At 37.1% G+C, this 13,594-nt stretch overlaps 1 protein-coding gene across 3 annotated transcripts in view; it reads right to left on the reverse strand.

Annotated features, from left to right (window-relative positions):
- Window positions 1-13,594, reverse strand: part of lrba (LPS-responsive vesicle trafficking, beach and anchor containing) — a 307,888-nt gene that overhangs the window by 47,332 nt on the left and 246,962 nt on the right. For all 3 annotated transcript variants that reach the window (XM_059554011.1, XM_059554012.1, XM_059554010.1), the window contains exons 44-46: window positions 8,925-9,065; window positions 7,308-7,427; window positions 4,213-4,365 (exon numbers count right to left, since the gene is read on the reverse strand). In XM_059554011.1, the coding sequence (XP_059409994.1) occupies window positions 4,213-4,365; window positions 7,308-7,427; window positions 8,925-9,065 (414 nt within the window). The remainder of the gene's footprint in view (window positions 1-4,212; window positions 4,366-7,307; window positions 7,428-8,924; window positions 9,066-13,594) is intronic.

Below are 13,594 nucleotides of genomic sequence, written 5' to 3' on the forward strand. Positions count from 1 at the left end.
CCATGACTGCGGTCATATCTGGGTGAATATGTGATGAAGGTTTAGTCATGTATTGTGGAATGTTCTTTAGCATGACAGTGGCCAGAACTGACTTGTTATCTGGTGGGTGGGATCAAGTTCTTAACCTCCCCCTCGACCCTGTGGTAAAAACAACAACCGCTGCTGATGTGAGTGTCGTGTGACATCAGAAAAGGAGGGAAGGATATGAGGAGAGAGGGAGACAGAAATGTTTTTATTTCAGCAGGGGTCTGTTTAAAATACCCACTAAATCCAACACACATCCTTAAATGTATGTATTTGAAATGCTCATGAATCCTGCACTGTGTGAGCACCCATTAGCACAACATGACTCTGGGAGAAGACAGAGGAGTGGTGCAGCAACTAAAGGCATAATTCTCCCAAAGGTTTTTTGTCATCATTTACTTAATCTCATGTCGTTCCAAACCTGCATGAGTTTCTTTCTTATGTAGAACATAAAAGATCATATTCTGAAGAATGCTGGTAATCAAACAGTTGATGGTCCCCACTGACTTCCATAATATTAATTTCCCTACTATGGAAGCCAATGGGGACCAACAACTGTTTGGTTCTTAAAATTTTTTCAAAATGTCTTCTTTTGTGTTCAACATAAGAAAGTAACTTTGGTTTGGAATGACATAATGTTTAAATGTAAATGATGACACATTTTTCATTTTTGTGTGAACTATTCCTTTAAGACAGCTTGGACAGCATAGTGGAATGGCAGCATTTGAAAAAACCTGTTTGAAACCAAATATTATTATTTAATTTCTGCTTGGTGATGCAAAAATTACACATTGCACCTTTAAAGGTGCACTGAATGTTTTGAGTTTACAGTATGTTACATTGGTTGATATGGCAGTAGTATTGGATAATGGATAATAACCAAAGCATACAATGCCACCTCTGTAATCTGATTCTCAAATAAATTAAATTCTTTGTAGTGAATCCAAAGCATAGAACACCCCCAGTCTGAACCAAAAGGAATGTCATTATGAGTGAAGTTTTTAATGAATGAAATAAATGAGAGGACACAACATGACCAATGCACCAACCTATAAGTAATTAAAAGGTCTTTGTAAAATTAAAACTATTTTTTTTTTAATTAATGAATTCAATTTAGTTATAATATTTACGTATTTCTCATATACAGCCTGTTGAGGACAGTAAATACAATGAACAAATATTTTAGTTTCTTTTCCAAAATATTTCTAAAATCATTAAAATGTTTAAAGAAACCAAAAAGGAAGCCGAAGCTAAGACCTGATATGTAAAATTGTTATTTATCGGAGGTAATTTTTGGTTTAGGCATTTTAAGAACTTGATTTACTATTATGGTCATTTTGTATTATGTGTGAAGAGATTATTTTGCTCTTTTAAGAATACACAGGTGCTCAAAAAAATGGTGCACCAATTGTGAGTGCAGTTATTTCTGCAAGCATGCATTTAGCATGACTGGTCCAGATTGCAATTTAATTAGCTGTTAATCATCTATAGAACATAAATGACCATGTGTGAGCATCATGCTGTTTTCTGGCCATTAGTGACAGATGAGCTAAAGAGTGTAGCAGGCCATTAGCTCTCTGCTGCATGTGTGTGTCTCTGACTGAGTCTGTGCTCTCATTACAAATGTAGCCCATTGTAAGAGAGTAGAACAGCTGACATCCCCTAATGCCAGCTATAAGTCATCAGTGGTGCTCATTCCCACTTTACACACACGCTCACACACACACACACACACGAAAGAGGAGCTCCTGTTAATGAGGGGTTTCTGGGATGAGTGTAAAATAACTGCTGACAGAGACACGGCACTTATAAGAGATCAGAGCATTTTTTTGGATTATGAAAAGATCAACTGAAAAGTCTAATTACTGGAAAAGAGGATCAAACCTGTAGCTGTCCTTGCTGAAGAGGGTCTGAGCTTTACTGAGAAGATTCAGCACAATGTTTAGACACACCAGCTGAACACAACCCTGGAGCACATGGAACCTTATGACTCACACTGTTCAATCATTCTTTCTCACTTCCTTTTCTTGCACACTCAAACACAGTCAAAAACTGAGCAGAAGAAATTCAGAAAGAGCAGAGAAAGATTCAAATGAATTCACAAGCATCACAAGTTAACATGTGTGACATATTTAGACAGCTCACAAAGAGATGCTTACAAAACAGGCACAGTACTATAGGTCAGAATTGTCATAAGTGCAAAATTCCTCAAAAGTGCTACTGCACTAATGACAATACTTAATCTTTTAATAATATATCACATGGCCAGCAATGATTCAGAAAATTCTAAAAGTGTCAAATTTTAAAGGAATAGCTCGCACAGTTTTTTTTTTTTTTACTTAATTTAATTACAAATATTGTAAAAAAAATTAAAAAAAAATTTTTTAATCAATAACAAAACTCCAGATCCAGTTCGTCAAATTATTAAGTTTGGTTAATGCAAACAATTTTGGAACACTAATAATGAACTTTGCTGGTCCAATTCCTATAATGTAATCTGCTGTAATGACTAGTATACAGTCTAAGCTTCCATTACATGCATGTCCATCTACTTCACTCCCTGCTGCTTAGATCTATAGTGAATTAACATTGAATTAACTGATCTGAGAGCAGTTTTGAGGTAAGAATGGTTAGAACATAGGGAGGGACCAGTGCTGGCTAGCTTTCCTCATGATACAGGACAGACAATCCAGGTGCCATTTCTATTTTTATAAGGATTTTAGACTACTATAACATCAGTGTGAAACAGATTTACTAACTGATAGGAAAGAAACCCTACAAAATTATACATTTATATTACATATGCATACATTTTTTAAAAGTGTGTGGTCAGTTAGATTTAAAAAATATATAAAAAATTTTTTGTGAAAGTCTCATGCTCAACAAGGCTGCATTAATCAAAAGTACAGTAAACTAATAATTAGAAATTTTATTACAACTTAAAATAACCATTTCCTATTTTAATATATTGTAAGTGACGGCAAAGCTGAATTTTCTTTAATACTTTTCAGTTGAATTTTCTTCAATATGTTTTGTGGAAACAGTGTTTTTTATTTTTATTTTTTAATTGTGCATCGTTGATGAAAGTTAATCAGGTTACTCTACATTATATTCATGGTTTGAAGAGAACAAAAGAACCAAACTAAACAATAAGTTGCTTATGCATTGATGTCACTCTCTTTTAGACACTGACAGCTCATTTGAGAAAACAGATACAGATGTCTTTACCAAATTGCATTTTTTCTTCACCACAGTGACTCCCATCAGTCCTTGTGGTCCATGGGTAACCCACACATTGTGGTCCTAGAAAGCTCATGGTCTTTAGTATAAACAAAACACACTAAAATGTCCAGTAACCAACATTTTTTACAAATAAAATCCCCAAGTAAAAAGTGAGTTAACTGCCTTGTCACTCCCCTATTTAAATCTATATTCAAAAACTTTTCACTCTGTGCATGGCCTACTTTGCTAATATAACAAAGCAACACAAGTTCAAAACAATATAAAAAAAAAAGATTGACTCTTATGACAACAAAGGATCTCATGTTACATCAATGTGTACTTAATACTGACTACAAGCTGCCCATGCAGTTAGTTTAGATTGTGTCAGAACATTTGACACTCTGTACAGAAGCACTGTCATGCAATCTAATGGCAGACAGAGTCCTTGATATAAGGCAGTGACACCAATTAATGAACACCAGTGCTGTTCATAACAGTGCAATCAGTATGACTGTGACGAATACTTTTCTATAGCATGTACACACATCAAAGAGAATCCAGCACTTTATCTGATAGTGATCAAACAACTAAAGTCTGCGCAACCCTACACACAGACTTACTGAAGTGTGTGAACATCTGTGTGCATGTCAGAACAGTGACACTGGATGAGGGGGTTGTGTGTGTGTGTGTGTGTGTGTGTGTGTGTGTGTGTGTGTGTGTGTGTGACACAGAAAGAGATGATTAATGGGAGAGTCAGACTGATATCAGAGTTGTAATTATCAGCATAAAACAGGTCACAGCATTAGCGCACACACACAAACACACACAAATAGACACAAAGAGCCAGACACGCTGGCCATGGCCACACGTAATCAGCACTTTAACAGCAATTTAATAAGGAAGATAAAGAAAGAGAGTAGAGAGAGAGGGAAAGAAAAGAGATGGAGACACAGAGAGTGAACGTACGAGTCGGTTGATGCGTACGAACTCCTCAGGACTCTTGGCCCAGGGCGGCAGCTCCACATCTGACACCACCGTCCCATCATCCATCACTCCCAGGTTGTAATTATTGGAGTTGACAAACATCTCTGGGAGGTAATAGAACTCAGGGATCAACTCCTGTGAGAGAGACAGAAAAAAGGCATATGTAACTATACATTTCAAATTATTAAATGATAAAATAATTAGTTAAGGGCTTGCAAACAATTTTTTTCATAACTTTTTATCACGTGATGTTAACAAATGAAGTTCCTTTTTAAGAAAGAAAACTAAATAAAATGTATATATGTACTATATAATATGTATAAAACGTGTGTAAATAAAATATGTATATAATGTATAAAAAATAAAGGTGTTGTTGGCAATTTATATATATTTTTTTATGTTAATATCCCTGAAATATATGAGAACTCACTGCCTCTATGGGAGTCTTAGACTCAAAATCAATAGAAAATGTTGGGGGGGCGGGGGGGTAGATTTGTTGGGATGTTTGCCATAATGAAAAACATTATGGTAACATTTAATTTATCGCATCATTAACAGTTACTTTGACATTCCAAAATTAGACATATTTGACAATCAAAAATAATTATTCAAAATAATTCAACGAATGACATTCAATATTTCATTCCAAACTAGAAAGTAAACAAGGAAGCAAGGCTGATTATTGTGCAAAAGCAGATGCATTCAGTTACAAGTATTTCTAGATATCTATACAATATAACAGCTCATTAAATGGGAATCAGGACTGGAGGAATCAGTTATTCCTTCTTTGAATCTTTAGCTTTTAATCTGTGCCTTGCTGCCACTCTGAGTGAAAGATGCAGTTGGAGCTACTCTAGTTTAATATCCAATTTTAAAGTCTTCACAGAAAAAGTGACTGCATGTCATCCTTAAAGAACATTAAAACAGCAGAGCAGAGGCACACTGCAGTCAAAGCACGGTAAACAGTACTAGATCTCGTTCCTCATTCAAAAAATGTGTGGGAATTTTTCTTAATTCTCATTAAATAGTGTTCAAAGGAAACAATCATTCTTGCTGCTCCTGCTACAGTGCTCAAATGTGACATTTAATTGTATAACTTTATTACAATATTAAAAAATTGTTAACTTTGTGTTAAATATTGGTCTAAAGATAGTCCATGGAGGATAAACATGCTCTTCCCTGGCAGAAACCAGAGTCTCTTGGGAGAACCATCTAACTGACAATCACTCACTCTGTAGTCATAGACCAATCAAGTTCTGTCTCACATCCAAATTAATCTATTTTTTCTGTGAAAGGTCCATTAAAAAGAGCAAAAACCACATGGTTAATGTTTCTATGTAGAATAATAACATTTTAGGTTTAAATTTAAACATCCATATAAGAAAAAATAAAACTTTCCATTTCTAATATAACATAGCATCCATTAATATGTATATGTGAATTGTGCTCCTCAGTGCACTGAGAGTGGCCAATTAGGTGAGCAAACAAAAGGTGGAAGTTCAAAACTAGCCTCCTGCTTTATTTCTTTCTGGTCCTCTCTTTAAAACCGAAGTCTTTAAAACAAAAAGGTCAAGATTTTACAATGGCAGCAGGCGCCCTGAGCTTCATGTATGGAGCCTGGCGTAAATTTGGCGTCTTCATTGGCGGCACAAAGACCCACAGCCACTTAACCCAGTAGTGGGGGGGAGGGAGACCAAGGCCGGGGTTCGGGAGGAGCTATTATGTGCAATGGCCCTTGAGCAGAACTGGTCATAGGGCAAAACCTGTGATCCAAAATCCTGTCCTGCTGCGGGTCAGTAGAGAGGGGTGGCCCTGGGCCCGCTCTTAGGTCCTCTCTGATTCCCCTGAGGGGAAACTTTCAGTGTCCGCACTGCTTTCAGCCTAGTGCACGGGGGTCAGGGGATGGAGGTTAAAGGTCAGGCCAGAGTTTGCCTGGCTAGAGACAGACAGGATCAGCGTGGCTTTAGGCCATTATAGTTCTCTTTAGCCCAGACACAAAAACTGCTAAAGGCTTTTCACCCCTTGGTTGAATGAGGGAGCATTTCTAAATGTGGGGGGACTGCTGTGCTTTTTGTTTTTTTTAAGAAAAAGGGATAAAAGCATGGCAAATTGATACATTATTACATTTGAAGGCACTTTGTTGCTTCTCATTTGCACCTATCAGACCTTTTTTGCAGGGTTAAGAAAAGTGAAACACGTTTGAAATGTTCAACAGCTTCAAAGTCAAATAAACTGAAGGTGATTTCCAGGTTTTTAGTCAAGTCCTCCATTCGAGTTTGATGCAACCCTTTTATGCTGATCCACAGTGACAAGCTCACACAGAAACCAAACTGGGCTTTGAGTGAGCTTTCGGTATCAAGTGTGACCATGTAATGTGTGCCACATGTCTTATTATCAAATGAGCGCAATCAGCCCCTGAAAAAATGCCAGCATGCAACGAGCATGCTAACAAAATGGCTGTCTGTTGTAATGAATATTTCAAGAGGTCTGGACATTTGTTAAAGTTAATGCCGAACACTCTGAGGGCCTCTGAGTGTGCAGTTGGGATTGCTGTCTGACTTTGGTTTGGGGCCGAACGACAAAAGGTTCAACTGAGGGTTAGTGTGTTGTGAAAGGTTTCGCAAGAGAGAGTGTAACGGGGGAAAGGGGGTTAGTTTGAAATCAAGATTAGTTTAAAGCTTTGATCAAGGACCCTTGACGCTTTCATAGTAGCATGACAAGGATTGGTTGTGACCGTACATGTGCTAGGGCCAGTTTTTATGGAAAGGTTATGGGGGCAGCCGGGCAGAGAGCTGCAGTGTCTCCATGACAACTGCCCTCACACCAAGTCCCAGTAAGCTCCAGTTACCAAGAGGAAGTCAAGTCACTAGAGAAACGTCTAATCATGTAATAGCCTCCACATTTGTGAAAAACTAAATATCAGTGCGAGGCAAAAACCAAATCCAGGGACCGACTGATGTCTGAATAAGAGAAAATAAGCACAAGTACAGCTTTGTGCATGTGAATAAATATGGATTCATGACAATAAATAAAAAAATTAAAGCATTTCTGAGTGTCATGCACATATGTTGACTTACCTTCACGTCAGACGTGTCCCTCTGGCAGTTTCTCCAGGCTCTGGACACTGAAGAGAAAGTGCGATCTGCATGGTCAAATTTCCCACCTTGGAAATTCAGGAAGAACGTTGTGAAAGGCTCCTGAGAATAGAAGAGAACGAAAAAATATGGACTTTCTACACACATGCAAGCTAAAATGAGTATTAAATAGTCATGTTAGGGCCTAAAACCACCACAGGGCAAATTCCATTGAACACAAATCATGTATTTAATAACTATGAGTCTACTTTGATCAGTGTTTAGCCTGCAATTTTAACATTTTTCAATATGTGCAACCAGACCAGTATCTCTTATTTAGCATCGATGCCTGCTGTTCATAACAAAGCCTTATACAATATGATCCTAATTTGTGTGCACTAAATGACATCCTTTTTCCCAAAAGAGGGACCTGAATGCTAAAGAAACCTGTTATTAACCCTGGTCAGACAGTAAAGCCTTTACAAGTGCATTATTTGTTCTTTTCTAATCATGCTTAATCTTGTTTGTGCAGAATCAATAGGTGGTTCTTTTGAAACAATACCTCCCCGATGAGAAGGACGCAATTAGAGTGAATAGCACCACGGTAAGCTACACCATGAAAGAAAAATACCCTAATAATGCAGAGGCTTTTGAGCGCTTGGCTAAATTTAACACCCTCCTTTTTTCTGTCAAGAGCCTCAATATCACGAGGTTGCTGATTTGTGCTATGGTACATGAATTAGGGTGTTTGGTGAAGTGGATTTGGGATAAGCCTGATAATAATGGGATGGGATCAATACAATGGGCCAACAGGGAATGGCAATGAAAGTGAAAAGCTGTAACAATTACAGTGATGGCCAGGAATGGGTTAGTGACCTCTAGCTCTATCTCTCTCGTTGTGAGTAGAATTTATAAGGAATATGTGAATGCTCTAAACATTAAAACTAAATAAAAAACAGACCTAATTTGTGAAGAAGATGTGTAGCAACTGACACTGTACAAAGGCTTCGAGAGGACCATGGGACTTTCTAACAGTAAAACTAATACAGAAACTGCTTATATTGAACAAAACCATGCTTCATCAAAATACTGGTAGAAAGCTTATAAAGTATTTTTCCTCCCGAGTGTCACATCTTTGTTCTCTGCAGATATTAGAACACAAAGGATGAAGGGAAGATGAGCGATGTGTTGTGTGTTTGTTAGTATGCAGATAAGGCCTACATTTCAATATAACAATAAATCAACCTGACTGAGCACGCACATATGCCCAGTTATAAACAACAATTAGTTGCAATGTGCTTCACAACAGATCACATGATGAATGTGTAGCATTTTGCCGCAGCATAAAGAGCACAGAACTGCTATGTTTTAAAACCCTTTAAAAGGTGCAAATTATTTTGACAATTATGATCACGTCCCGTTTATTTGTCCTACATAAACAGACTATGAAAAAACAAATGTTAAAGGAAATAATGCATTTACAAATGGCACACTTGACATACTTTTCTTTTTTGTGCGACTGATGTTATAAAAAAATTTAATAAATAACAAATGTGTAGTCTGGAGTTAGATACATCTTTGTGTTACAGTGTGAAACGTGTGTGTTTACGTGCAACTTACAATCCTGAGTAGCCACATCTGAGTAAAGCTGGAAGTGGAATAGTGTGTGCCGTAGTGGAATTTGGGCACCTGCTCGTCCTCCCATGATTCAAAACGTTCCGAGAAGAATGCAGCCCTCTTTGGGTTGAGTGCACCAACAGGCTGTAATGAGAAAGATAACATAAAATAACATAAAACTGAATTAATAAAGCATAAATGTTCAACAACCAAATAAATACATTATCAGAATAAGGACAACAGGTGTTAAAATTTAATAATTTATTAATTATAATTATTTATCTAAATCATAATTTAGTGCAGCTGTCAAGTTTCATCAATAATAGACTGTTATTTTCAGTGAGTCACATTCAACATTTTGTTTTCTATACCTGTGAATAAAACTTAAATCTTAAAGTTCATGTAGGTGATTGAACAAAATAATTGCATTCATTTGTACTGCTGTCTGGGGTCTGTACAATTTTTAAGATTTCTAAAGCTGTAAAATTGTGATATATTATTACAATTTAAAATAATGTTTTATTTTTAAACACTTTAAAATGTAATTTATTCCTGTGATAGCAAACCTAAACATTTAGCAGCTATCACTCAAACTTTCAGTATCACATTATTTTCCAGAAATCATTCTATTATGCTCATTTAGTGCTCAGGAAACATTATTATAGTCAATGATAAAAAAAAAAACAGTTGTGGAACAGTGGATGTGTTTTTTTTTTGTTTTTTTATCAGGATTCAGTGAATGACAAATTGAAAGTTTCAAAGAACAGCATTTATTTATTTGTAAATCTTACAGCATTATACATTTACTTAATGTATTTACTTAATTTACTTACTTTAATGTTGATCAACTGAATGAATCCTTTCTGAATAAAATAATTTATTTTTCAAAAATCATACTGACCCCTACTTTTGAATTATGTATATTTGTACATTCATAATGGTGTTAAACTTTAATAGTAAAGGGAATATTGAATTAAGAGAGAGTTGATATATATATGGCTAATACTCTCTTGCCATGCATTGGCTTTTATCAGAAGCATTGATTAGCTGCTTTAATTCTTCATTGATCTGAAGAAACCCAGCGTATGGAAAGAGCTCATTATTTAAATGCTCATTTATATGTATTGTTATTACCCTGCTGAGACTTTATTACTCTTGAACTGCAGCTCTCTCTCTCTCTCTCTCTCTCTATCTCTGTCTGTCTCTCATACCTTAGTATGATCAATAGTAATGGAATGATGGAGCTCCTTGAAATGAGAGTGGGCAGGACAGATCGACCATCTCCATCTTCCTCTCATATCATAGCTGTGTAATGAGGGTCCGCAGCTGCTTTTCTATTGATTACAATGGTGCTAGGACAATATGTGTGTGAAACTACCGATTGTATCTTTTAATGCTCCACTGTGTTTATGTGTCTATGTGTGCCTGCATTAATGTCATATTTAACACGGGCTCATTTCAAAACAGAGGTTAATTATATTCCTCTAATTCTAATATTACGGTGATTAAACCACTTTTTTGGATTTAATTGGGATTTAAAAAGGAGGGCTGTTTAATCAACATTTGATTGTAAATCACTAAAGCTTGTATAATTGTCACTGAAATGTTATAGACTTATGCTGAATGCATTCTGTGTGTGTGTGTGTAAACTGAAATGCAGCCCTGGGCTGACAATGACACACGGTCTGCTCTCTTGTGGCAACTACGGTGAGAACACACACTGAATTAAACATTGTGCGATTTAACTGATTGATTGCGGTAATAACAGGACCCTCATTAAAGAAAGAAAAGGGAGAGCAGGATAAAAAACATCTCTGTCATAGCTCAGTGTGAGTGTGTGTGTGAGTGAGAGAGTGTTTCTATGTGGATGTGTAAATTTGTGTGCATGTATATGAGTGTGTGTGTTCGTGCGAGCCCCTCGTGTTGTTTACGGCAGTAAATTACGGTCGGAGGCGCTCCAGTACAATAGGGTCTCGTGACAGTGTCGTTCATCAGGGTTATCCCCGTACCACAGCGCAGTGTGATGGAGTGAACGCACACCACCGACCCTAATACGCTCTGGCAGCACTGCTGAATATTTCTCTAGTGACGGCTCAAATAAATGAGCTGCCCCAATGTTTTTAATTAGACTGCAAATCTGAACAGACTGCCAGTAGCTATGAGTATCAGCACTTCACCATGCTGCTCAAAATTCAGGGTTTTTGAGGGGGGAACTCATGAATTGGGCCTGATAGCTTTGTGCATTTGCACACTATTGAAGGAATCACAAATATGCCCAAAAATTCTCTGCTGGATGCAATTCGCATTCCACACTGTGATCTAGGCACCTTTAAATGCAGAAAATGTGCTTGACTAAATAGTCATTTAATTTAAGTTCTGAATTAGACCTAAATTGGTAGGTTTTTTTTTTGCACTGAAACACAGCAAACAAAAAGGGTGCAATGTAATATATTACTATAAGAACTAATCCACTATGCTCCATGACTAATTACTACCCCCAAAACATTGCATGTTTTCTGTGTCTGTTTAATCAAACACACTTGATTAAGATCATCAGCTCATTAGTAGAGGCTCCAAGACAAAATGCGTCAGACAAAATGTGCAGTGTTTTGGGGGTTCTAGGAACCACGGCATTATAGAAGGTGTGAATGTGTATCTAATGCTCAGTTGAAAGGGTGTAAACGATGTGATGCAGGGCGAATCAATATGCCATTAACTACATCACAGTGAGGGTGGAGAAACAGGTCAATACATTTTGTTATCTTTGTTAATGTACAAATATAATACAATGCCTTAGCCAGAACGTCTTTTATTTTATCCGTCACTTCACTAGTATAGGATGTCTCCCTCATATATATCTTAATATACCAGATAAAATGTTAAAGTCACAATGGAAATCGTATTGTTTAGCTTTCGTTTATCACAATATTGCAATTAAAGTCAGCATGAAATGGAAATTTACCCTATTTTCTAAATGCATCTTATTATGAATGATTCATTCAATGACTCAATGTTTTTGAGGTCTTAATTTTTAATCAAACTGTCATAACTCGATCTTCCGGTTAAATGATAGACTTCTCTCTGGTGAGGTATGCTGCACTTCTCCAATCATTTAGTCTATACTTAAACCCACCCTTTTCTCACAATTGACGGCAAGCTCACATTCAGATCAGATCTGTCTCCATCCAATCAACGATCAATAAATAGAACCCTACATTTGATCTTTTTCCATAATCTGTTTCACTTAGATGTACAGTACATCATAATATGGAAGTTGCTACTTCTGTTACATTGCAACTTCAAGTGAACATAAAAGAGAAATTGGCTATTTGCTGTATTTCTACACTTCTAACTTCTGACATAAGACAATTTATTAAATAATATTGGAGTTATTTCCTTCTTTTCTTATTTTTTTTTTAAGTATAGGTTTCTGCTGTGTCCTCAAATTCCATCCTGTTATTCTTTTGTAAATTAACTAAGAAAGGGCAGTTCCAAGATTGTCAACATCATTTAGGAAGATACTTTTTCGTAGAAAAGCTACAGCACATCAATAAAAATGAATACATAATTCACTCTCCCAACTTGACCTATGTGAGTCGCTTTCTCACACATATGGAACAATCATAACCCTAATACGGTTTTGATGCATTGTGATATGCATTGTAGCATGTACATTATTGTGAAATATTTTAAAAGATACAAACGAATAAAAATAAACAACTGAGGAATATGCTTGTGTATCAATATCCACTGAGACACATAAGAAGCGAAAATATATTTGGAAAGCGGCACGCTCAGTTGTGTCAGTTTTGTGCTTTCTGGCTGCAGTGATAATTCTGGCTGCAGCAGATGTCACGAAGAGGTTAGAGTTCATGATAAGAAAGCCAGCGGGGTCATAACGACGAGACAAAAGGAACATAAATTCATGAAGCACATTCCTCTGCCCGCAGGGAAGACCGTCCATGTGACACGCCGTCTATGGCAATTTCACCTCACTGTGTAAAAGGTCCCACATGACCTGCTTCTATCAAAGCAGTGCTAGGATGTGGCATACGCAGACGGCAAAAGAGAGCGGGAGGGGTTAAGGACAAAAAGAGGAAAGACACACAGCATGTACAAGGTTCAGATGGCCTTCACAGGCGAGACGGTGTTGTCATGGTCCACTGGTCATACACTTACATTGCCTGTGTCAACAGCATGAATAAAGCAGTTGTAATAAAGATTGTTGAGATTTGCTGTTGTTCGCTGCAGAGGGAGGGGGGGCTGCTCTCGCTCAGCCTCCGTTTCTCCCTAAGGCTTGAAAGCTTGACTGAACATAAAGGCAAGGCTGTCAAAACTCGAGAGAGAGTTTGAGGGAGGGAGGGAGGGATGGAAAGAGAGAAACAAAGGAGAGGGTGATGTAGGATGGTGTACAGGATTGTTGTCTTTTAACCTAGTGGGCGGAAGCCACTGCAAAGAAACAGAACAGGGCTGAACAAATTCTAAATAAATAAAGAGATATGCTGCAAGCTGTGTGTTGGCTACAACAGCGTGTGTCTCTGTGTATATTTATTTGTTCAAGCATGTACCGGGGGAAAGATAACTGTCTGCCACTAACAGCTGAAAACTAGATACAGTATATACATTGCATTGCTTTCAGATCAATAGATTTTTCTTTTAAATTTTTACTATGA

Source organism: Carassius carassius, chromosome 7, assembly GCF_963082965.1.
Source record: "Carassius carassius chromosome 7, fCarCar2.1, whole genome shotgun sequence".
Taxonomy (NCBI): domain Eukaryota; kingdom Metazoa; phylum Chordata; class Actinopteri; order Cypriniformes; family Cyprinidae; genus Carassius; species Carassius carassius.